General features: G+C 35.6%; 1 protein-coding gene across 4 annotated transcripts in view; it reads right to left on the reverse strand.

Annotated features, from left to right (window-relative positions):
- The window catches only part of PHF3 (PHD finger protein 3), a 102,624-nt gene that overhangs the window by 44,654 nt on the left and 30,326 nt on the right, over window positions 1-27,644 (reverse strand). For all 4 annotated transcript variants that reach the window (XM_037842402.1, XM_037842399.1, XM_037842400.1 and 1 more), the window contains 2 exons: window positions 14,060-14,221; window positions 125-1,901 (listed from right to left, as the gene is read on the reverse strand). In XM_037842402.1, the coding sequence (XP_037698330.1) occupies window positions 125-1,901; window positions 14,060-14,201 (1,919 nt within the window). In that variant the 5' untranslated portion in view covers window positions 14,202-14,221. The remainder of the gene's footprint in view (window positions 1-124; window positions 1,902-14,059; window positions 14,222-27,644) is intronic.

Raw genomic sequence — 27,644 nt, forward strand, 5'->3', positions numbered from 1 at the left:
TTTCTTTGTATAAGAAAGTTCTCACATTAGCCCCACCCCCAAAAACCAATTTCTCTTAAATGTACACATCACACACACACACACACACACACACACACACACACACACACACACACACACACACCTGTTGCCATGTGGTTTTTTGCAAAACCCACACTGCTTGCTGGGAGTCCACATATATTTGCTTTCAAATGAGGCACTATGATCTGAGCCTTCTCTTCTTACGGTAGCTATGTTGTCTGGAATAAACAATGGTGGCTCATCCAAAGAAAAACTTTTACTACTTCTTCTTTGGCGGGGTTGGAGGTTCTTCTCCGTTTTCTTTAGTTTCAATTTATCCTCCTCCTTAAAATGCTCTACACCTGAGTGTTCAAGCTCTTCCTTCACATGACTATTGGTTCTCATTGCTGGGGACTGCTGCTGGGGTTTATGGCACTGTTTCTGGTTGGAATGTAAGAAATATCCAGTTTGTGCTGGAGGATGAGGTTCTCTAGAGCAACCAGGGTGACCATGAAGCTTATTACTCAAAGAATGAGTTAACGGTTTGGAGATCTGTACTAAATTTTGATTCTGTAATGTTTTTTTCAATACAGAATGAGCTTGATTTTTCACAGATTTAACCCCAGAATTGCAGCTCTGAATCTCTGAATCCTTGTCAATTTGTTTTTTTCTCACCTTAACTGGTCTATGAAAATTTTGCTGAGATTCTGGTTCATCAGCATTTCGTTTCACACTTCTAACATTGACTTTAGCTTTGTTATGCATTACTTCATGCTTTGCTGCAGCAGTTTTCTTCAGATTATCAGTGGTCATGTTTTGCTTAGAATGAATTGTAGGTTTTGCATGTTTGGACTTTATGTTTTTTGACTCTAAGCAAGAAATACTACTTGACTGGCTGTTTCTGTTATCCTGAAGGTTTCCTGTTTCACAGGACTCCATTTTAATACTTCCCACACGTTTTGAATTTTGGTCTGTAGCACCACAAACAACATTTTCTAAAATATTATTTTCTGGTTCAAAAGCAGTACTATCAACAATCTCTAAGTTTGATTTATTAAATTCAGTGCTCTGTAACTGCTTATCATTAGACTCTGTGTCTTTGCAATAACCTAACGGTTCTATTTTGTTTCTCTGAAGAGAGTTCTTAGCTTTATCAGCAACTTCCATGGTTTTCAATTCCAAATTACATTCCGTTACCTCATCCGCAGAGCTAGACAAACCCACAAGGTTCTTTTCTATTTTATTTGTACTTGTGCAAGTTGCATCATCAGAGAGAGCAGCAGAAGTTCCAGGTTCCTCAACAATTTGGTCATCTTCATGGGATAATTTTACTGTCCCCTTTGATTCCTGTTCAACCTTTCCCTTTGTGCTCATTTCTTCAACAACAGTCTCATCCATTTTATCTGAAATGGAATCATTCTGCTCATGTTCTTCTTTATCTGAAAACTTAAATAGTGGGCTGCCAACAGTCTTGACTTTACATTCCACGAGAGCTTCATCTTTCTTTCCTTCAATACTAACACAAGTCTCTGAAAGGAGTGGACAATTTAATTCATTAGATGGCACATCTTCTTCTCCCTGATTATTACATTTATGTTTAGAATCTAGTCCAGCTCCATCCTTCATTTCAATACAAGATGACAATGAAGAATGACTTGAAGACACTGATTCTTCTGGTACCACTTCAATTTGTCCAGTATGGCGGCTGCTCCTTCTGCTCTCTTTCTGGTACTCAGGTTTCAGTGATATACTAACTTCTTCTTTAATCTGACATCTTTCTGGTTGCTTCACCCCAACTTTAGGGGCAGATACAGTCTTCCCGGGTGCTTTTTTTGTGCTACCCAAAGGTGCTGCATTTGAACGCTTGGCAATAGTGCTTTGTCGCAAACTTCTTACTTGTTCTATCAAAAGGGAAAAAAATAAATAAAAATAACTTAGCTATTTTGCAATGTGTTTTTATTTCAATACGAATTAGAATATATCAGTTCTTTATTCTGAGCTATAAAATGTATTTTCTCATTTCAACAAAAATGTAGTGAACTCATGATGGTGATCTTTATATACTATATATGCTTAATCTTGTATTTATCAAAGTCCTCTGAATTCTGGCAGTGAGAAAAAAACCTCTACAAAACCTATACTGATAGTATAACTCACTACAAGACAAAAATGCTTTCATAACAACCCTTTTTTTATAAGTGAGCTGGAAGTAAAATAACTAAAATGAACTTCCTTTACCATTAATGCCAATCTTAAACAAGACTGTAAAAGTTTTAAATATTAAATATTTCTAAATATATAAAACCAAACACAAATTCAGGTGCCAATAAAATCTAAACTAAAACCACCTTTCACAAACAGGATCTCTGTTAAGTTTCAAAATACAGTCTCAAAACAATTCTAATTTCTTTATCAATGTGCTTCACTTATATCACCCATTTTAGTACTCAAACTTTTCCTCAAAGAGACGAAATGCAATAAATACTAGATTACCACACAAAGACTACTGAAACAAAAAACAAATTAAAAATAATAAAGCATGACACTTTGGAAATGATTTAATAAAGTTTCTCACCTAACAGAGTCTATTAAACGAGGTTTTCTTCCTTTCCCTATCCTGATTCATTCTCCAGGGAAAGGAGAAACACAGTGGAAAGAAAGAGAACTGACTTAATTCACTGAATAGAAAAATAACCCACAACTAAAACACAAAATATGAATTTGTTACCGAGGATATGAATACCCAATCCACCAATGAATTAATTCTGCATATGAAATTGAACACTATTAATTTAAAAAAAAAAAAAACCTCCTACCTTTTAACACAAGACTCTATTCTATGCTCCAATATTTAGAACATGTCCCTACTTTGTCATTTACCAATAGATATCAATAGATATCAAGAATCTTAAGGAAGGTGTCAAATGGTGTTTACCTGGGACACTGTCAGGTGATGCCTGTAGACCTGATGTAATTATTGACAGCATAACCTTTCACTCTCAAAAGTGTGCCAATTTGATTCAAGGCAGCAAAGTGAGAAGCTTCAGGTTCTGTTTCCTCAGAGAAATTTGGAAACCAGTAAGAACCAGCTCCAGAACAGTTAAAGGATTGCAGTAACAGACGAAGTGTCAAATTAAGAAAAAGGCCACTTAAAAGTGGTAGGATCTCAAGACATCCTGGCAGGCCCCTCCCCATACCCCCACCAGCTCGGCACAGAACCAGACTGTGCTTCTAGTGCAGGTCCCTGGTCCCAGTTCCAGAGAGAGAGAGAGTAACCCTCATACACATACTGGCAACATATGTGTTGATATTCCTTGCAGGCTCACTGCCCCAGAAATTGCCCTGCATGTGGAAGGCAACTCACAGAGCTCTCCTACAGAACGCTGTGGGAGGTTAGATAAGTGTGGCTGCCTGGCCAAAGGGATTCCTGGCTGTGGGGCATATGGTATAGTACCCACGACTATAAGGAAACTATTTCTTAGGGAATAGAGGACATTCATATCTATGTACATGGGGGAATTCCTAGGGCTACAAGACACAGATGCAGAAAGTACCAAGGAGGACTCTACGCTTTGACCTAGATCTACTCTAAAAACCCATTGTATAAATAAGCTCCAAAGGAAAGCATTCCAACATGTCACTCTGCAAAGAAAGGTTTTCTCCCCACTCTCTTTTTTTTTGTTAGATCCTGACATTCAAGGAAACCTGTCATAACACTAACTAGATATAAGCTTAAGGAACAGATGCCTCAGAATCTAAATTCCAGCGATAATATATTCAAATATCAAACTGTTCAGGTTTCAACAAAAGATTACAAAACATACAAACAAACAGGAAGTGATGGCCCAGGCCAAGGGGGAGATTAAAGCATCTGAATCCATCAATGAGGAGGACTAGACCTAGGACATTCCATACAAAGACTTTTAAAAAAATGTTTCTAAATATGCTAAAAGAACTAAAGGAAAACATGGACAAAGAGTAAAGAGAATTAGGAAAACAACAGATGAACACAAAGAGAATATCAATAGTGAGATGGAAATTATGAAAAGGACAAAACAAAGGTGAAGACCACAGTAACAAAAATTAAAAATTCCCTAGAGGGATTCAACAGATTGAAGCTGGCAGAAGAAAAACACAATGAACTTGAAGCTAAGACATTTGAAGTCATTCAGTAAGAGGAGCAGAATGAAGAATGAATGAAGAAAAGTGAAAAGAGCTCGAAGAACCTGGGGGACATCATTAAGCATACTAATAATATGCATAGTGGTAGTTGCAGAATGTAAAGAAAGAAAAGGGCAGAGAAATTATGGCTGCAAACTTCCCAAATTTAAAGAAAGACATGAATATACATATCCAAGATGATCACGAAACTCCAAAGAGGATAAATCCAAATAGACTCACCTAGCAACATATTATAATCAAACTGTCAAATGACAGACAAAGAGAGAATTTTGAAAGCAGACTCTTGCTCCGGAGAAGCTAAGAGAGGGCAAATACCCCAAAGTGACATTTTTGAGGAACTGCAGCCTAGAGAGGAATATCCTGGGAGAAAGTCATTTTGAAACCAGTACTTTGGAGCAGACACCAGCCACGTGCCTTCCCAGCTAACAGAGGTTTGCCGGACACCATTGGCCATCCTCCAGTGAAGGTACCCAATTGCTGATTTGTTACCTTGGACACCTTTTGGTCTTAAGACTGTAACTGTGTAACCAAATAAACCCCCTTTTATAAAAGCCAATCCATCTCTGGTGTTTTGCATTTCAGCAGCATTAGCAAACTAGAACAATAGGTCAAAGCCACAAGAAGATATAAAGATCTCCAGCAACTATATTTTTATTTGTAACTCCATTGATTACTTTCTATAGCATCTAAAAGGCAAATGCATAAAATGTAATGATACATCAATGGTTTGCAACTCATAATGTATAAACATGTAATTTGTGATAAGAACGACATAAAGGTGGAAGGACAGAGTGTACAGGAACATAGTTTGTCAATATTATTGAAGCTAAGTTGGTATCAAAGAAAACAAGACTGCTATAAATTATGATGTTAAATTTAAGCCCCATGGTAACTACAAAGAAAATATCGGAGAATACGTAAGCTCACAAAGACAGAAAGTAGAGTACATGGGGAATGAGGAAGTAATGCATAAGGGGTGTGGGGTTTCTTTTTGGGAAGATGGGCATGTTTCAGGAATGGAAGGTGGTAAAAGTACTGCAACACTGAGAATGTGATTAATCCCACTGAAAAGTAAACTTGGGAGTGGATGAGATGGGAAAGTTTATGGTGTGTATATGTTTCCACAATTTAAAAAAAAAAAAAGCGCAACTAAAAAGACAAGGATAATTATGTGCAACATGTGATCCTGAAAAATAAAATCTATTAAGGGAGGAGAAAAGGTTCAAAAGGACATTATTGGGACCTAAGATAAAGCTGAATATAGACTGAAAGCTATTTATCATTGTTAAATTTCTTGAACTTGATAACCGCACTTAAAGTGGTAACATAAGTGAATATCCTTGTTCACATGAAATCTACATGACAGTATTAAGTATCCAAGGTGCATGGCCTATACATGCAACTGTTCAGAAAATGGTTTGATAGGTAGATAAATGAACAGACAGATAAAATGATGGCAAATGTGGCAAAATGTTAAAATCGGTAGATCTGTGTATCTGGGGAGACAGGGTACACTGAGTTCTCTAATATGGGGTTTGTACTACTTTTCTATTATCTTTATGGTATTATTTTTGTGACTGTCTTATAAGTATGAAAGTATTTCAAAATAAAAACAAAAGAAAAATCAAAGTGTCCTAGTTTGGACAATAAATTATATAGTCATCCTAACCTTAGGGACCCATTCTAATTTCCCCAGAACTCGGCACAGTATATGGCCATTAGACAAATACTCAACAATTTTAAAAACTTACGTAGTGGATTATGAACTGTTTCATCATATGCTCAAATATACGATTATAACACATGAAAAATAACAAATCTGAATAAAGGACTGTAACCAATATTTAGATGCATTTTAAAACTTCAAAAGTAGTTTGTGGTAACTCACAGCTCTATTTTAACCATCTGTCATAAAGAGAATAAAGAGTTTTAACATCCTTTACCTAAGTGATGGCTAAAAATGATGAATAGCATATTCAACAGTGAAGGCTATTAAGATAAAAAAATGTTTTCCAGTAGTAATTAATTTATTAGACAAAAGATAGTCACTTTTTCTCCCCTAAATATAAACTGCATTAGTTTAAAACCTGGCTACATAGGCTCAAAATTATCATTATTTTTCTACAATGTTCACTTTATTCTTTTCATTTCACAAGTCACAAGTAGATACCAAATGACTGGTTCAAAAATATATGTATACATTATTTTTAGTTCTAAAAATATAAATGGAGGAAAAAATGAAGTAATCATATTTATCTAAGTTTATTCACTTCTAAAAACTCCATTAATGTTACAGTAAGAGGATATTTCTTGAAAAGGTGTAAATCCAAAGGGAAAGGAAGAATAGGAGAGAAGAAAACAGTGACAAATTTTGGAAGCCAAACAAGAAATGATCAAGTAACTGACATGGGTTTTATTCCAGGTATGCAAGCATGGCTCAACACTAGAACATCAATTAACATAATATACCACATCAGTAAATTAAAGAGGAAAAACCACATGGTCATCTCAATTGATGAAGAAAAGGCATTTGACAAAATTCAGCAGCCTTTCTTCATAAAAACACTTCAAAGGTTAGGAATAGAAGGAAACTTCCTCAACATGATTAAAGAGAATATAATGAAAAGCCCACAGCTAACATCACACTCAACAGGGAAAGACTGAAAGTTTTCCCTCTTAAGATCAGGAACAAGACAAGGATGCCCACTGTCACCATTGTCATTCACCATTGTCCTGTAAGTTCTAGCTAGAGCAATTAGGCAAGAAAAAAAAATAAAAGACATTCAAATTGGAAACAAAGTAGTAAAACCTACATTGTTTGCAAATGACATACTATATGTAGAAAATCCTGAAAATCTACAGTAAAGCTACTAGAGCAAATGAACAAGTACAACAAAGTGGCAAGATACAAGATCAATGTGCAAAAATCAGTAGTGTTTCTAAACACTAGTAAGAAGCAATCTGAGGAGAAAATCAAGAAAAAAATTCCATTTACAATAGCAACCAAAAGAATCAAATACTTAGGAATAAATTTCACCAAAGCCATAAAAGACCTATACACAGAGAACTAAAAAAATTGCTAAAAGAAATCAAGGAAAACCTAAATAAATGGAAGGACATACTGTGTTCATGGATTGGAAGACTAAATAGAGTTGAGAGGTCATTTCTACCCAAAATGATTTAAAGATTCAGTGTAATACCACCAATTGAAATCCCAACAATTTACTCTGCAGAAATAAAAACCAATAATCAAATTTATTTGGAAGGGCAGGGTGCCCCAAATAGCTAAAAATATCTTGAGAAAGAAAAATGAAGTGGGAGGTTTCACACTACCTGACTTTAAAGACACTACCTGATTTTAAAGGTCTTTCCTAAGAGGAAAGGAGTGTGGCCCAGCTCTACCACCCACCTGCCATTCAGAACCAGACCCCAGAGCCTGAGGGAAAACAGCCACGGGCCACACCTCCTTATACCAGTCTGGCGTTACAGGCTGACAGGCACCACCTGCTGGGCAGAAAAGCACAGTGATCCGAGGACTCACAGGGTGTACCAATTTTCTAAGATGTCTTCAGGGAAACTGGACACTGAATAGTTCTTCCTTCTGGGACCAGAGCCTGTTTTGGTCTGGGAAAACCTGACTGGGGTAACCAAGGAAACCATGCCTAGACAACAGAAAACTACAACCTACACTAAAAGAAACAAAGTTATGGCCCAGTCAAAGGAACAAACTTACACTTCAACTGAGATACAGGAACTTAAACAACTAATACTAAGTCAATTCAAAAACTTTAGGGTGGATATGGCAAAAGAGATGGACTATATAATGAAAACATTGTGCGTATATAAAGCAGAAATTGAAAATTCAAGAAACCAACTGGCAGAATCTATGGAAATGAAAGGCACAACACAAGACATGAAAGACACACTGGAAACATACAACAGCAGATCTCAAGAGGCAGAAGAAAACACTCAGGAACTGGAGAACAAGGCACCCGAAAGCCTACACACAAAAGAACAGATAGAGAAAAGAATGGAAAAATACGGGCAATGTCTCTGGAAACTTAAGGACAAAAAGAAAATTAGAAATGTATGTGCCATTGATGTCCCTGAAGGAGTCGTGAAGGGAAAAGGGGCAGAAGCAATAATAGAGGAAATAATCAATGAAAATTTCCCGTCTCTTATGAAAGACATAAAATTACAGTCCAAGAAGTGCAGCATACCCCAAACAGAGTAGAACTGATTAGGCCCACACCAAGACACTTAATAATCAGATTATCAAACATCAAAGATAAGGAGAGAATCCTGAAAGCAGCAAGAGAAAAGTGATCCATCACATACAAAGGAAGCTTGATAAGACTATGTGCGGCTTTCTCAATAGAAAACATGGAGGCAAGAAGGAAGTGGGCTGATATATTTAAGATACTGAAAGAGAAAAATCACCAACCAAGAATCCTATATACGGCAAAACTGTCCTTCAAATATGAGGGAGAGCTTAAAATATTCTCAGACAGACAGACAATGACAGAGTTTGTGAACAAGATACCTGCTCTACAGGAAACACTAAAGGAAGCATTGCAGACAGAAAGGAAAAGACAGGAGTGAGATGTCTGGAACACAATTTTGGGAGATAGTAGCACACCAATGTGCGTACACTGAACAAAGATGACTGTGAATATGGTTGAAAGAGAAAGGTTGGGACCATGTGGGACACCAGAACAAAAGACGAAGGATAAAGACTGGGACTGTGTAACTCAGGAAAACCTAAGGTGCTCACTGATTGTAATAAAAGGTACAAATATGTTTTTACATGAGGTAGAACAAATGAATGTCAACATTGCAAGGTGTTAAAAATAGGGTGGGATTGGGGGAAAAATACAATCAATGCAAACTAGAGACTATAATTAACAGAAACAATGTATCAAGCTTCCTTTAATATAACAAAGGCAATATATCAAAGCTGAATGCATAATGGCGGGGGGTGGGGGTGGGTAGGGGAAGGATAAGGGACTCCTGACACTGGTGGTGCTGTCTGACTCTTTATTCTACTTCAGGTTAATGCTATCTTTCCTGTTTTGCTTTCTAGCTGTCACGTTTTTTTTGTTGTTGTTGTTTTATTTCTCTCTCTCTTTCTCTTTTCTTTTTCTTTTGTCTCTCTGCCTTCTTTGACTCTTTCTCCTCTTTGGGGAATAAATGGAGATGTTCTTATACAGATAGTGGCGATGGTGCTGAATACATAAATACGTGACTATACAGGGAACCAACAATTGTTTACTTAGGACGGAATGTATGGTGTGTGAACAAAACCATCTTAAAAGAAAAGGGCTGATGAAGAAACCCTGAGGGCACTATATTGAATGAAATAAGACAGACACATAAGGACAAATATTGCAGGATCTCACTGATAAGAACTAATTATAATATGTAAACTCATCGACATGAAATATAAGTTACCAGGATATAGAATGAGGCTAAAGAAGAGGGAGTGTTTGCTTCTTATGAGCAGAATGCTCAACTAGGGGGAACTAAAATGTTTGAAAATGGACAAGGGTGATGGTAGCATGTTGTGAGAATAACAGTGCTGAAAGGTGTGTGAAGGTGGTAGAAAGGGTAAGCTCAAGAGTTACATATGTCACCAGAAGGAAAGCTGGAGGTTAAAAGATAGGAATGTATAAAACAGTGAATCTTGTGGTGGACAATGTCTGTGAGTAACTGCCCAAATATCAGAAATCTCTTTCATGAACTAGAATAAATGTATGACACTATAACTAGAAGTTAATAGAGAGGCATACAGGAAAAAAATATATACCTATAGCACACTACGTACTACAGTTAGTAGTACTTTAACATTCTTTCATCAACAGTAACAAATGTACGATACCAAAACTATGAATCAATAATGGGGGGGTAACAATTAGGGGTGTGGGAGGATTTGAGCCTATTTTTTTTTTTGTCTTTATTTCTTTTCTGGAGTAATGAAAATGTTCTAAAAATTGAAAAAAAAATTGTGATGGATGCATAGCTGTACGATTGTATCATGAGCAAATGACTGTACACTTTGGATCTTTGGATAGTTGTATATGTGAACAATTTCAATAAAAAATATATATATATATATATATATATATATATATATATATATATAAAAAGGCAGCCTATACAATGGGAGACAATTTTTGGAAGCCGTATATCAGACAAGCATTTAATATCCAGAATATAAAAAGAGATCCTACAACTCAACAACAAAAAGACAACCCATTTTAAAAAATGGGCAAAAGGCATGGACAGATACTTTTCTGAAGAGGAAATTACAAATGGCTCAAAAACATATAAAAAGATGTTCAACTTGACTAGCTATTAGGGAAATGGAAATCAAAACCACAATGAGATTATCATCTCACAGTTACCAGAGTGGTCATTATCAAAAAATACCCAGAAAACTAAAAGTGTTGGAGAAAATGTGGAGAAAGAGGTACACATATTCACTGTTGGTGGGAATGTAGAATGGTGCAACCGCTCTGGAAGGCAGTTTAGCAGTTCTTCAGGAAGCTAAGTACAGAATTGCCATATGATCCAGCAATCCCATTATTAGGTATATACTCGGAGGAACTGAAAGCAGTGACACAAACAGATATTTGCACACTGATGTTTATAGCAGCATTACTCACAAATGCCAAGAGATGGAAACAGCCCAAATGTTCATCAATGGACGAGTGGATAAACAAACTGCGGTATACACATACGATAGAATATTACGCAGCTGTAAGAAAGAATAACACCAGGACGCATGCAACAACATGGATGAACCTTGAGGACATTATGCTGAGCGAAATTAGACAGAAACAAAAGGACAAATACTGTATGGTCTCACTAATATGAATTTATTATAATGAGCAAACTCTGAGAGTTAAATTTAAGAACACAGGTTATCAGGAAGTAGAAAGAGGGCAGAGATTGGGCATTTGATGCTGAAGGAGTACCAATGGATTGATTGTAAAGATCCAGAAATGGATAGCACAATCATATCTGATGGTAGCACAATATTATAAGTACAATGAACAAAGCTGAATGTGAGTATGGTTGAAAGAGGAAGTCTAGGGGCATGTATGACACCAGAAGGAAAGATAGAGGATAAAACATGGGACTGTATAACTTAGCAAAACCCAGAGTGGACAATGATTGTGATTAAATGTAGAAATATAAGAAAGTTTTTACACGAGGGAGAACAAGTGAATGTCAACATTGCAAGGTGTTGAAAATGGGATGGTATATGGGAAAAAATATAATCAATGCAAACTAGGGTCTATAGTTAACAGTACCATTGTAATATCCTTCCATTAACTGCAACAAAAGCAATATACCAAAGCTAAATGTCAACAGAGGGGAATATAAGGGAAGGCTATGGGATTCTTACTGTTGCTTCTCCTTTATTTTATTTTTTAAACTTTTTTCTTCTTTTTGCAGAAGAAATGGAAATGTCCTCATATAGATTGTGGCAGCAAAAGCGTAACTATGTGATTATACCAGGAGCTATTGATTATTCACTTAGGATGGATTGTATGGTGTACAAATAAAACTGTTTTTAAAAAAAAAACAGAAAAAAAAACAAAGTAGTAACTGACATAGGAGACCCAAAACAGACAAACACTAAGCTGGCCGTATTGCCAAGAACATCACAAAATCCTCAAAAGGCTTAGGAATTGGTGGCCCCAAATGCTTCTATAGTTGAGATCAAGGCAGAGATTAAAACAAAAAAAAATGGCTGAAAGCTGTTTAAAAAGCAGTTAGATTCCTAGATCCCTCTTTCCTCACTGCATCTGTCGTCAACTGCCCTACCCTTGTCCTAACCCAAGACTGGAGGCTTATTCTCTGGAGACAAACAGGGTTACTAGACTATGTAACTCCAGGCACAGTTGAGAGCTGCCATAAAATATACTGAGATTTGTGAGATTAAGTAAATTTGCATACACTAAAAGCTGAGATGCCCCAAACCAGCTTCCCTTAATGTCTCCTAGAATATCAGCAATCTAATGAGCCTAGGAACAATTTAAATTCTAAAATGAGAGGTTCCCAAATAGTCTAGTCATATCACCATACAGTGAAGCTAATAGTTGGCAAAGACTGTTCCAAACAGTTTTAATCCCCTATCCTTAAACATGAGCAAATAACCAAAGATTTTAGGAAAGCGTCAAACATGAAAGTTAGACGCCAACAAATTTAAAAAAATAAAATAAAAATATAAGAGCAACATTGGAGGAAAGAGAAACTATGAAAGGACATTTAAAACTTTTAAAACATGATTATCTTAAAAATAAAGAAAAATAAAGAATATACTGCATCCATGAAACAAGAACTGGATGCTACAGAAAAAAAAAAAAAAAAAAAAGACCATTCCCAAAACAAAAAAAAACATTTAGAAATTAGAAATGCAAAACTTGACAGAATAGTTAGAGGACAAAGATGATAAATTTTCAATAAGTAGAGCAAAAAACAAAAAGAAAAGTAGTCAAGATAAAGAAAATGGGGCTGTGTCAATCCATACCGTCTAACATTTAAATAATAGGAATTCCAGAAAGCAAGAGCTGAAAAGAAATAATTCAAAAAATTTTCCCAGAATTGAATAGGATTTTAGATTAAAAGGGCCTACTAAGTTCCCAGCTCAATACAAGACACATTATCATAAAATATCAAAACACTGGACCTTGAAGCTGATGGGAAAGACTCCACAACTTCCAAAAGAAAGCAGGTAGCATGAGAGAGAGAGAGAGAGAGAGAGAGAGAGGAATCAGAACGAACTTTTCAACAACACTGAAGTTAGAAGAAAATGGAGCAACTTCAAATTTCTCAAGGAAAATAATTTCCAACCTAGAATTCTATGTCTAACCAGACAACAAGACCACTAGTCCAGTGAGAAGATAGATGAAATACATTCGCAGACATACGAGGTATCAAAAAACATCCTTCCATGCTCCTTTTTCTCAGGAAGCTACTGAGCGAAGTGTGTCATTAAAACGAGGGTGAGGAAGAAAGAGGAAATAGGAAATACAACTACAACCAAGTACAAAGCACAGACTTCTCAGAAGAGTGGTAAAGGGAGATCCCTGTGATAACAGCCATGCATCATACTTATTGGTCTACCACCAGTCCACACTGGATTGGATCAGAAGGCTCCAAGAGATACTTCTACAAAAAATTGAAATTAACAGAATACCTGACATGCATGAACATCATTAGAGGAGATTTAGACAACTGGCAGAGCAATGTGATTACTGGGATGTATACAGAAAAAGAAACAAATGAAAAAGCAACTGTTAAATCAGAAAAACAAAAAGTTCCATAGGAAAAGAAAAATAACCACAGCTTATTAAATGGATCATCTCTAACAGTATATAGTCATAGTAGTATATATAATTACTACTAAATTAACAAAATTACATATTGAAAGGATGACAAAATACACTTTGGTGTGATGGAGGTAAGTGAAGAAAAGAATGCTAAATCCTCATCATCCAGAGTGGGAAGTCAATAAACACCTAAATCAGAATAATCAAAAAGCAGCAATGTATGCATGATATTTAGAGATACAGGGGTAAATACAAAAGAGTTAATAGTGTTTTCCTCTGGGAAAAGGGAAATGGCAGTAGATTCTGGAAACTGATGTTTGCCTTAACAAACTATTTGAGTCTTTAATAAAATTATGTGAATTTCATTTCAATAAATCTTAAAAAAATTATTTCTACCAAGAAACTGATTTCATCCTAAAACTGACTGTCATCAATAATGGATATATTAGCAAACATCAAGAAACAGCAAGGTTACAACCTAACACATCTGTCCCTACACCTAAGATTTTCCAGCTGGACCTCTTCAGAAGGATTACCTTGTGCCATTAAACGAGGTGACTTTCTTGGTGATCTTACTGAATTTTCTTCTACTTTGTCCCTCATATTTCTGTTAGGTAAAATCAGTTCTTCTTCATCAATGGTATCATTGCCACTTTCTTTAACAACTGCTTCATCCATAATATCGTCAAGACCAACAACTAGAAAAAACAAAAACAAAAAAATTAAGAAAATACTAGGGGTGTTAAGTATTAAAGGCAGTACAGAAAGCATTGTGAGACAGTTTTAATATTTTATTACATTGTCCCAAAAATTAAGGTCTATTCCTAACATATGAAATATAGTCACTACAAGCTCCCAAATCAACTCAATTTAACAACCTCCTACACCTCATGAGGTAGCTAGCAGAAAAGAGGGTTAGCAATATTTCTTGATTTGACCCCAGCTATCACTCTTTTATCATCTGCTGTTCCTTTCGTGAATGTCATAGGTAACCATACCTGGATGACTCAATTATCCCAATTCTGGTTATAGAATACAAAAAATTTTGTTCAATATCCTGAAAAGTTTGATTCTAGGTTCACACTAGGACCAAAAAAGTCTAATTCTAACTGAGATCCTGTTACTTAGGGACTTCAAGCTACATGTGTGAGAATAAAAAATGTGGACATACTTTTGAGTGGAAGCCAAAAAAAAAAAAAACACAAAAACACAACAACAAAAAATAACCCACAAATAGAGAGAGCAATGTTAACTCCCTCCCTCCCACCTCAAATACTGGGGAAAATGGTAGGTGTTCAATACAGCTACATAACTGAATTACCTTCTCTTAGGCAAAAGAGAGAGAGCCATTTTTATTTCATATGGGGCAAGAGTGGGGGAGCATGGAAGAGCATGTCTGGGCAAGATGAGACATATAAACACTAAATTTACATTGTCACTGGGTAGTTTCTGAATAGAACAAAAGCAACTTTACCAGCTAATAGTTGTAATAAGCATTTCTAAATGTACACGTGTATGAAATATCATAAAAAAGAATATGATGATTAGTTAAAAAGGCCTGGATTCAAATCCTTGCTACAACTAAATAAAATGTGGCCAGGTCACTTAAATCTCTATTGCTTTATCTCTAAAATGAGAATGACAATATCTATCCTTCCTACCTTACAAAGCTGTTCTGAGGATCAAGTAAGATGATGCATGTGAACTCACTGTGTACATTTTAGAGCACTATATAAATGTTAATTATCTTTACCCTAAGGATTAGAAAGAACCTCAAAAAGCTATATCGTCCTCTTTGCATCAAGTAGGACTTTATTTAAAAGGGCTCAACAAAATAGTGGTCTACCCTAAAATTTAAAGAGATTAAAATTCTTTATAAATATACTTCCAAACGGTACAATCAATTTGGAGAGTAATTTGACAACAATTATAATCGTGAAACTGTTTATACCCTTTGACCAAGGAAAAATAATAAAGAATAGAGGGGAGAAGAAAACACTGGCCAGAAAATAGTGTGATCCTTGTTAGTAATAAACAAACAAATGAAATGCTTGTGTATGCACATTTTAGACAGACAGTAAAACAGATGAAAATTATAATAGTAATTATTCTCTTAATAAGATTTTACCTTTTTCTATTTTCCAAAGTTCCTGCTATGACTATATACTACTCTCAAAAATACAGTCCATGCTCTTAACCACTATGTTTATACATTAAAAGTTTTAGAGGAGACTATACTTTAGGAAATTTATCAGGACTCATCTAAGACATAATTTGGGAAGAAACAGGTGATAAATCCAGTTAGAAAGCTATTCCAACATGATGGAATATGTATGTTGCCACATTCATTCTCAAAGAATTTTTTTTTTTTGATATTTCTATTTTCTTTAATATTTAAAAACACTTTCCAAATTTTCTTCATTGATCACATATACTTTTTTCAGTGACACATTACGGGATATACAGCTGAAAAGCAGACAGACCTAGAAACTCAACCTGTACTGTCTATTCCAAAGCAGCACTCTTTTCTTATTGTTCTATATTTCTTTTTTTTTTTTTATCTTCATTTTATTGAGATATATTCACATACCACGCAGTCATACGAAACAAATCGTACTTTCGATTGTTTACAGTACCATTACATAGTGGTACATTCATCACCCAAATCAATCCCTGACACCTTCATTAGCACACACACAAAAATAACAAGAATAATAATTAGAGTGAAAAAGAGCAATTGAAGTAAAAAAGAACACTGGGTACCTTTGTCTGTTTGTTTCCTTCCCCTATTTTTCTACTCATCCATCCATAAACTAGACAAAGTGGAGTGTGGTCCTTATGGCTTTCCCAATCCCATTGTCACCCCTCATAAGCTACATTTTTATACAACTGTCTTCGAGATTCATGGGTTCTGGGTTGTAGTTTGATAGTTTCAGGTATCCACCACCAGCTACCCCAATTCTTTAGAACCTAAAAAGGGTTGTCTAAAGTGTGCATAAGAGTGCCCACCAGAGTGACCTCTCGGCTCCTTTTGGAATCTCTCTGCCACTGAAGCTTATTTCATTTCCTTTCACATCCTCTCAAAGAATTTTTAACATTAGATTAATAGTTCAACTATATTCATTTTAAAAAGCTAAATTTAAAACTAATCTATCTCAATTCTGTATAAAAGCATATATGCAATTTATGTGTTACAACGATGCACTGATAAAAATGAACAGGAAAAAAAATGCACCAGTGTCATTAGTAAACTAAGCAGCTTTATTTTAAATCTTTATATTTTTCTCTGTGTTTTCCAAAATTTCTACTACGCACATGCATTTTATATTGTAATCAGGGAGAAAAAAGAACAATTTAAAAGATGAGAATAGTCCAGGGAAAAAGCAATAAAAGCCTGATTAAGTATTTGCTGGCAGTGAGTGAAAAGGTATGGCATGAATTTGAGAGTTATTGCAAAGGCAGAATAGACAGTATGTAGCAAGCTAAATCTAAAGGGCAATTACCAGGTCTTATCTTACTCCATTTTCTAGCAGCATCTAAAATAGCTGATCCTTCTCCCCTTCCTGAATAGCCCTTCACTTCATTTAGCCTCTGGAACATCACATCCTCCTATCTCACTATTCACTTCTTTTCTATCTCCTTTGGTAAGAGCTTCCTCTTCTTGCAGACCTCTATATACTGGAGGACTCAAGAGTTCAGTCCTTCTATCTCTCTACCTACATTCTCTCCTCCCTAGGTGATCTCACCCAGTCCCATCTATTCTCTGATGACTCCCACATGTATGTATCTCCAGTCCAAAACTCTCATTCAACTTCTAGAAGAGTATTAATTTGGTATTTCCACCAGTTTGTCTAACAGATATCTCAAACTTAACATATCCAAAATAAACCCTGATTCCAATCCCCCACCCTCCACCCCCACCCCACAAACACACACAAAAGAAAAAACTACTCCTCCCAGGATATTCCCAGTAAACATCTATTCACCAGTTTTTCAATCCTGAAACTTGAGAAGCAACCTTAACTTCTCTCTCTGCTCATATTCCACATCCAGGTGAGCAGCATATCTTGCTCTTTCTTAAAAATTATCACTCATCTGACCATCCTCAATCTGCACTGCTAATATTCTACTCCAAATCAGGATCACCTCTCTTCTAGACTATATGATAATAGTCTATTAGGATCCCAGCTTCCTCAATCCTGCCCCTAGCCACCACCACTCCCATCCCTCCCCACATACACACACAATTTATTCTCCACACAGTCATCACCATGATCCTTCTAAAATATTGTCAGATCATGTTCCCACTTTTCCATTCAGGGCCTCTAAAGTCTTCCCAACACTTAGATTTAAGTTCAAAATCCTAATCAGGGCCTGTATGGTCCTAACAAGAGCTTCCCCTGCCAACTTCTCGGACTTCATTTCCTACCATACTCTGCTCCAATCACAATGGTCTTTCCTGAACACAATGCACAAGATCTTTGTACTTGCTATTTCTTCTGTCTGCAACACTCTTCTCCCAGATAGCCACAGCTCATTCTGCCGTTTCATTCAGGTTTTACTCAACTATAATCACCTCTAATCACTGAAGCCCAAACAGTACATATTTCCATCACTTTCTATAATCTTTAAAGCATGTTTCACCACGTGACATTAAATATCAAACTGTTTCTTGACCTTCTCGCTAGAAATGTAAGGTCCAAAAGCCAGGAACTCTGACTCTTATTCATTGCTGAAACCTCAGAATAACAACCTAGTATATAGGAGGCACTCCAGAAATATCTGCTGATTAAAAGAATTAGGGGAAGAGGGAGAAAGGGAAAATTTAAAGCTTGATAACTGGGAGAAAAATGCTTCTATTATCAGAGAGCGAAGTTAGAAAAAACAGGTCTGGAAGTAAGATAATGACTTCACTTTCGGAAATATTGATAACATGAAGAAAAAGAACAGCAAAAGAAGCATCAAGGTAGTACAACATCACAAAAGAAAAGGGAGTTCTCTGAAGCAAGTGGCAGGCAATCAGGAAGGTTAACCGCTACAGAGCATAAATGAAAAAGGAGAAAAATCCACTAGTTTGACATATAGAAAATGAGAGTAAGAATAAGAAATGAATATGCTAACAAGACTTCTAGCTTCTGAAACCATAAGTCAATAAATTCCTATTATTAAGACAACCCATTGTATGGTATTTGTTTTAAAAACTGGGAAATGAAACATGGAGGAAAGAGAGGAGGAAAGACCAACAGAGATATGAGCATGTTTGCATGTACCGGAAAATAACTTGGGAGGTTAAGTGATGCCATGAGGTTCCATCATCATGCAAAAACCTCTTGGTCAACAACCTACAATAAGAATGCTTAAGACTGCATTTGAAATGTTTCTGAGACAAGACCTCCCAGAATGCATCCTTTTATGTACTCCTGCTCCTTCTGACAATACATTTCTTTCATCTCAAAAAGTCCATCTCTACATTTAATCAATTTCTACAATGCCTTTGAATATTCCAGAGCTCTCAGGCTGACCAAGGATCCCACAAACTAAAGCACCTACTTAGCCTCTCAGTACCACAAAATCTTCAACTATAAAATGGAGAAAACACTAGTGGTCAGAGGGATACTTACAATTAAATTAATGTGTAAGGCGCTTATAACAGTATCTGGCACTTAGAAAACCCTATATAAAGGTTACTTTTAACAGCACCTCCTTCATATACCCTATCATGAAAAACTATGTATTCCTTCTCTTCCAGACTTTTCCTCAAAACTCTCCCCAAAACAAATCAACCAGTAAAGGTACCCGAGATGACTTTCTTCTAATCCATTCCTCTGATTAATATTCCACAGTACAGAATGAATAATCCGTGGCTAAAACCCTCCCAATTCAGTATTTCTGTTTTTTAGAAAGTTTAATCCAAATGCTTCTGCTGTGAAAAAGAAGAGGAGTAAAGGAGAATTAGGGTTCTTTCAGAACACTCCCAATTCTCAGGGACCTCCAGTATCACCCCCTCCCGCTGCCACAAGACAAGATAGGACTCAGTATTTGATAATCTATAAAAAAGGCCAGTCCTATTTGATATGCTCATTAAAAGGGGAACTTGGATTACAAAAAAACGCAGTGGTCTCACTTCTTTAGGAAATCCATGTCAGGAAATACAGTATGCTTTTCCTTCCCTCCTGCATTCCAGAATTAGGTGTCATTCTCATTTTGAAATTTTGGCATAAAATCTGTGATCATATTCAGAAACTTACCTTAAGACTGAATTTAAATCAAATTAAAATTCCTCCCACCTCCTCCCCAAATGGCCCTAATTAAACCTGCTGAGCTCTGAAGTCAGTCAAGTGTTAAGTGAACAACTCCTGACACAAATACTATTTCACCTCAGACTATTTAATTCCAATCTTTCTTTTTAGGAAGAGGAGGTAATTAAAATCAAAAGAAGAAAATCAAACACTTAGAAAGAAATTTCATGCCTTTCTCAAAAATTGGGATTGGTTTAAATCACTTCAATACCATACAAAGTGGAGAACCACAAGTACAGTAGGGAACTCTTCATTTGGTATGCATTAATCCCTTCTGGCAATACAAAGGCCAATTTCAGCTCAACTATTTCTAAGATAATAGTTATTCTCTCTATTATATAAGTTATTAAAATTAGACTTGGGAAAAAAATAAAGAGCACGAGGACACTATGCCGAGTGAAATAAGCCAGACACAAAAAGACAAATATTGTATGATCTCACTGATACCAACTAATTATAATAAGCAAATTTGTGGAGTTAAAATCTAGAATATAGGTTACCAGGGGATAGAATAGGGGTAGAAGATGGGGAGCTGATGCTTAATGAATACAGAATCTCTAAGCTAATTGTAAAGGTTTGAAAATGGTGATGATAGCACAATATTGTGAGTGTAATTAACAGCTCTGAATTATGCATGTGAATGTTGGTTGAAAGGGAAGTGTTGGGTAGTGTATATTACTGGAATTAAAGTTGGAAGATAAAACATGGGACTGTATAACACAATAATCCCTGTTGTGGAAGACAGACTGGGGTTAATAATACAAGCATAAGAATGTTCTTTCATGAATTAAAACAAATGTACAACACTAACACAAGGTGACAATATTAAGGTGGCATATGGGGAAAAATACACCTAATGTAAACTATGGACTACAGTTACTAGTACTATTTTAATATTCTTTCATCAATTGTAACAAAATTACCACAATAATACAAAATGTTAATAGGGGGATATATGGGAACGTTGTATTTTTTGCATGACTATTTGATAAACCCACAGCTTCTCTAATTAAAAAATAATTTATGGTAAGTGAAAGAAACCAGACACAAAGTGCTACATACGGTATGATTACATTTATACTAAATGTAAACATAAATAAATCTATAGAGACAGAATTAGATTAGTAGTTATGCTGGGCTGGGGAAGGATAGAGGGTTTGAGAGGTGACTACAATGAGGTATGTGGCTTTTCTTTTTGGAGTAATGAAAATGTTCTAAAATTGACTGTGGTGATGAATGCACAATTCTGTGAATACACTAAAAGCCAATGACTGTATGCTCTGGATAGACTGTATGGTATGTGAATATATCTCAATAATAACACTTTTAAAAAACTAAAATAAAGAGTGTATCTTTGCAGTGTCACAACAATAAAGGTCAGATATCTATTTTATAAGGTTTGTGTTTCCAAAGTAGAATGAAAAAAATATATGGATACCTCTGTTAACAGAGTCCCCCAGCTTTCTCCTTCAACACTATTTGGCTTAGCCTCCCTTCTGTAAGAATACTTTCCTGCATGGTTGATTCACATTCATTCCAAAAAGGCTGGGGCATGATATACACCATCAAGTTGTATGCTACAATATAATTAATCATTTTGGAAGTGATTTTATCATTTTGGATATCAGCATATTCCTAATTTCAAAGTTATAAATAATGCTATGCCTATACACACACTTTTTTTTTTTTGCCTCCAATTCCTTCAAGACAAACTTTAAAGCACAAGTTTACTGAGTCAAAGAAAACAAATATACATATTTTACTATATAAATGTTTATATATCTAAACATGATTACAAAGAAAGATATAAAATCATCAAATGTCCTTCCAAAAAAAAACATGCTTACATAGAAAGATATAAAATCATCAAACGTCTTCACTGCCTAGAAACATTCATATAGGTCTCAGTAAGGACTCACTGAGTTTCAACATTTCTGGTCTTAAGTACTTCCTTTTTGTTTGTCTTTTGCTTTGCCTACCTAGCCACCTATCAGGTCTTAATGCGTTTTTCTCTCAGCAATTTATGGATTCTTTATGTAATTCACAAACAGTAATTTGTAACGTATTAGTTGATTTAAATATTTCCCTTATTTTAGTATTTGATGTCAATCTAAGTTAATATTTATTTAGAATACTATCTTTGGTTATTCTAATACTAATAAATTACCCATCCTTTCTACTGTAATCTATACATATTTTTTAACACATTCTAAAGTCTTATATTTATATGTTCACAAATATCTGAATCTTTCCCAAACTCTACTTCATGGTTTGAAAAAACTGGATACGTATTTCACGGAAAGGGGGTTTTACATTAAAGAAGTCTAAAAACTACTGGGTTAAACTAAGTTAAAATCGTTTTTTTACTGCAAAACTTCAGAAGCTTCAATATGCTAAAGGGCATTATGAGGCAAAGAAGGGCATGGTGGTATAGCAAAGTGTTTCTGAAGCTTTATATTGTCAGGGAATCCTATGAGAACATATATACCTCTCCTTCCTGTTCCCCCCACACCCTCAAAAACATAGACCAAAATGCTGATAATGGTTATATCAGATTTTTCCCTTCCTTTTTATTCATATGTTCAAATCCATGTTCAATATATTTTGCATTAAAAATGATGTATGTGTGAATGCATAGAAAAAGAGGCTGGAAAGTCACACAACAAAGTTTTCTACAGAAGAAAGTGGTACTGGTGCTTTATTTTAAAATTTTTCTTTACTAGATATACAGTCACATGGTTTTGAGAAGTTGTCTATAGTTCCATAAAATTTGTTAAGAAAAACATTAATGTCCAGCACCCACTACCCCTTTACTTTCCCCCTCCAAATCTCAATTTCTTTACTAGATATTACCATCGTTCATTGAAGGATTGCTGTGAAAATTAAACAAGTATAGCTTCTAAACGTGCCTAGCACACAAACAATAAGAGCTAAATAAATGGTAGTCATTATGAGTATATCCTGGCAGGTTTTCACTAACGACTTTCTATAGCCCTAAAGTACCATTTCCCAAATGTCTAAATGATTGTTCTTACTGCCAAGATTATTCTATCAAACTAACATAAAATGAAACAGTAATCACCCCCTAAAATTCTAACACTTTCTGTCCAAAAATACTATGAATTATTTACATTTAAATTATTTCCCTTAAATATATTTACTGAGCACCTACTGTGTGTAACACACTGTGCTAGAGTATCCTATATACCAACAATACAGAATTCTTTCTCAATACAAATGACCTGGTTTCTTCAACAAGTAAATAGTAAGAAAAGTGAAGAAAACGATGGGAATAACCTATATAGACTGAAATGGACTTAACTTACATACTAACCAATTGAATGTACTGAATTTATTTCAATCCTGAGTCAGACTGTAAAAGAAAAAAACTTTGAATTGGTTAAAATTGAAAGCTGAATGAATATTGGAAAATATGAAGAACTATTTTTAAATGTGTTAGGCAAGATAATGGTATTGTGGTTATGTTTTTTTTTTAATAAAAGAATTCTTGCATTTTAGAGATACATGCTGAAATATTTACAGATGAAATAATATGATTTCTGGGATTTGCTTCAAAATAATCCTGGGGAGGGATTAAGGAGAAGTGGGTATGGATGAAATAACACTATTAACTGTTCAGGTTGGATGACAGGTACATGGGGGTTCATTATACTATTTTCACTATCTCTATAATTGTTTGCAATTTTCCATAAAATAAAATTTTAGAACACTGTTCCCATGAAGTTTGATTTTAATGAAGGTGAGACAAATAAAACATACAGCATGTTAGATAATGATAAGTCATATGAATAAAAGAGGAAAGAGTGCAGAGAGGGAACAAGGGATGGACAGCAATTTTAAATGTAATTGTCAGGGAAAGCCAGAGCTAGTTATACCAGCTGTTTACTGCACAAGAGCTTCTGGCCAGGGGGGAAAGTAAAGGCTGAAATCAGGCTCTATTCTGCTTTCCAAGCTGTGTACCAGGGCACAGGACTTCATCCACCTAGAAAAAGGAGTGCCTTTTTCTAATTCCCCAAAAAAGCACTGCATAAGCTAGCAATAGCCTGGAAATGGCACTGCTGAGGTGACATACGAGCAAAAGTCTGAACAAATTGAAGTAACAGTTCTGAAGGCATATCAAATCCTAGACCTTGAGGCATGAGCATGCCTAGAGTTTACAGGAGTAGAAAAGAAGCAAGTCTGCATAGCTAGAGTAGAGTCAAGGAGGGGGAGAACACAGACAAGATTAGAGGTATCAGGGCAGAATGAGTAAGGTCTTGTGGACAGTAAGGACTTTAGCTTTTTTCCTCTATGTGAGATGAAAAGCTATCAGAGCACTGTGAACATAAAAGTAACATTATCTAATTTTTAAAAGGATCGCTTTAGGTACCATTTTAAGGATGAACTCTAAGGAACTGCCAAAGGCTGAATCAGGGTGGCTAGTTATAGGATACTGCAATAATCCAGGTGAGAGACAGAAGTGGCTAAGACTACAAGTGGGACTGTAGAAAGTGAGAAAGAGTCAGATTTTAGATATATTCTGAAAATAAAGACAATAGGATTTGCTGACAGACTGAATATGTAATGCGAAAAAGAAAGGAAGAAGTAAAAGATGACTTCAAAGTTTTTTGGTGAGCAACTCAAAGGAGTTGCCATTTATAGAGATGGGAAAAACTGCAGGAAGAACTGGTACTCAGAAGGTAGGGGAGTAGACATCAAGAGCTCGGTTTTGGATGTTAAGTTTAAGATGCCTAATGTACATCCAAGGCAAGTGAACACGAGAGTCCAGAGTTCAGGTGAGAAGTTGGGTAAAGATGTATATTTGGAAGTTGAATCAGAGATTTTTTTAAGTCATGAGATTAGTAGATATCACCAGGAAAGTTGAGTAGAAAATAGAGTGTCTAAAACCTGAACACTGAAACACTCCAATGTTTAGGGGTTAGGCCAATGAAAAGAAGTATGAAAGGATGAAGCCAGGAAGATGGGAGAATAATGGAGAGAGAGTTGTAAGGTAGAGATCTAGCGAAGAAATGGTTGCAAAAGGCAGAGTTCAACTGAAGTAAATGCCTTCAATAGGTAGAAGAAAAGAGAAATGACCTTTGGATCTGGTAGCATCATAATGAATGGTGATCCAGTAGAAAGGTGAGGGCAAAATCTGGAGCAGAGGAGAGATAATGGGGATAGAGAGCACTGAAAATTCTTCCCAGGAGTTTTACTGTAAACAGAGCAAAAGAACAAGACAACACAAATATAATAATGAATAAATATAAAAGATGATGAGTGGTGACTCTGAAATTCATTTTGTAATGGCTTTAATAGAAGGATACACTTTTATACTTCTTTTTAAATTCTACCAAGCATAGACAAAACAAAACAAAACAACACAAAGCACAATAGTTAAATTCTCTCCTACAAAGAATTACTGCAAGTTACATGGTGAATATACCAACATGTAAATGCAAACCATATGTATGGAACACCAAGATATAGAAACTTGACCTCAAACATTATAATCTAATTTCATAAAAGGAGTATCTAAATATAGGACATCATAATGAAGGCTAAAAATGTCCCAAAATATTTTTTTAACCTACCAGGGAACATTTGCTGTGAAACAGAAGCACTGAAAAGCACATTCCAAGTTTTCAGTTGGATTAGATCTGCCCCATGCTTCTAAAAACAGGCACAGAGAAGAGGCACTTGGACACCCATTGGCCAACTCTGGAAAACCTACAGTGATGAGTTACACACTGTTAATACAGGTGTGTGTGTTTTGGGCGGGGTGGGGAGAGGTACTCGGTTGCTTAAGGACTGTTTGTTGGTTGTTTAAACTGTATTTTTATTTCTTAGATTCTTTTTGGGGGGTAGGGGGTGGAATAGCACGTAGGAAAATCATTGTCTCACAGATCATTTACATAGCTCACCAATTATATACTCAATTGGGTGAAAAACTGGAACTATGAATATAATCATGTAAACACAATCCTAGAAGAAACGTGGACTATTTACTAGCAGTGACTTGTTTAATGTGACAAATGCATTCACTAACCACCACTTTAACTAAAGTACACTTTTCATTTGTTGTTTCTCAGTTTGGAATATTCTTTGCCTACTCTTATTATTTGTTGTTTCTCTGCTTGGAATGTATGTCGCTTACCCCAGATCTTCAAAAAGGTGGCCACTACATATCTTTCAGGTTGGTGCTACTCTTAATGCTACCTCCACAGGGAGGTCTGCTCTGACCATCTCATCTCAAATAAACCATAGCTTCCCCCTGTCAACCAACCAACCAGACATTCTCTATCACCTTACATTTTACTTGTGAGTTCCAGGAGGGCAGGGACTTTATCTATCCCAAACACTACTGTATCCACCAGCCCTGAAATGAGTCTGGCATATGATAGGTATGTAATAAATGTTTGTCAAGTGAACAAAATGTACCAACCATGTTTATCCCAAAGTAAATCATTACACCTCACACACAGTTGTGGAACTATGCTTTAAGTTGCTGATGCCTGGAATGTTATTTAATAAGAATTGTGGTATCATTAAACAAGAATAGGTTAAGGAAAAAAAAAATCCAACTCTGATAATATGGATATTGCAATTAAGTTTTATTGGGTTTCATATTCCAATAAATCAGTTTCCAACTAGGCACTTTGTTCTTTAACATTTCATTTGCTTTTGCTCAAATATAAAAGAAAACCAGAGACAAAGGAAGCCAATCAAAGAAGTCTTAGAGGATTATATATTTCTCAGTAAGAAATGTTTAACCAATTAACATCCCTAATCTGTAGCAGCCAGAAAAAAAACTTTTAATGGTCTTATACATGTCATTAAATAGAATGTAAGCTTCCTTAGGGCAGGGACTTTTACCAGTTTTGCTCTCTGATGTATCCCTAGGGCCTAGAAACAGTAGTAGGAAGATATACAGCTCAGTCCTAAGCACTGCTTGAATGAACAAAAGGCATTAATGAACACAAAAATATCATGGTTCCCAAGTTTCTATCTCAAGAAACTAGAGCCTCCATTTTCAACTAGACTACAAGCACAAAGTTACACTTACCAATCAAAAGAAATAGAATAAAACAGCTCTACTCTATCCCAGCAGTGCTGACTGACCCCTAGTAGAACTCAGAGTTAGCATAATAAAAAAGAAAAAAAAAGCACAGATTAGAAGTAAGCATCCCAACATGGAACAACCAACCAACACAATAAAAAGGCTGCTTCACTCAGATCCAATCAGCAGCATTTTTCAGGGTGTATGCCCAGGAATTAAAGCCTCTTTAGGAGTAAAAGTGATAAAGTCTATCTAAAGGATCTTTTATCAAGTACATTAAACAAAGATTTATGATGTAGTCAGAAAAAAAATGTCAACTCCAAGTGTAATCACTTTGGAACATACAAGAGAATTATTAGAACTTGGAAAACACAAGAATTCTGATAATTATCTTAAACATACCTAGCTAAATGCCATTACCAATTACTTAAAGAAGAAAAATGAATTAGCCTTGAAACCAACTGTTTATATAAAATAAAATGTTTCTTGTCCCATTCCATAGTAGGTTTAGAAGTCCAGTATCTTTCTGCTACCTTCACTAAGTCTCTCTGGAATCTTCTGAGCAGTTTGGACTGGGTGATACCTGATCAAGTTCATTTCAGTTAAGATTCCAATTCTAGAGCCCTTCCCTCAAGGAAAATCAAGAAAATAGCAGCCCTTATAGAAAAACTACCCTAAAAGGTTTATTTCTGCCCATGTGTAGCACGTACACACACACACACACACACACACACACACACACACTCCTTTACACATAAGAAT

Source organism: Choloepus didactylus, chromosome 7 (genome assembly GCF_015220235.1).
Source record: "Choloepus didactylus isolate mChoDid1 chromosome 7, mChoDid1.pri, whole genome shotgun sequence".
Taxonomy (NCBI): domain Eukaryota; kingdom Metazoa; phylum Chordata; class Mammalia; order Pilosa; family Megalonychidae; genus Choloepus; species Choloepus didactylus.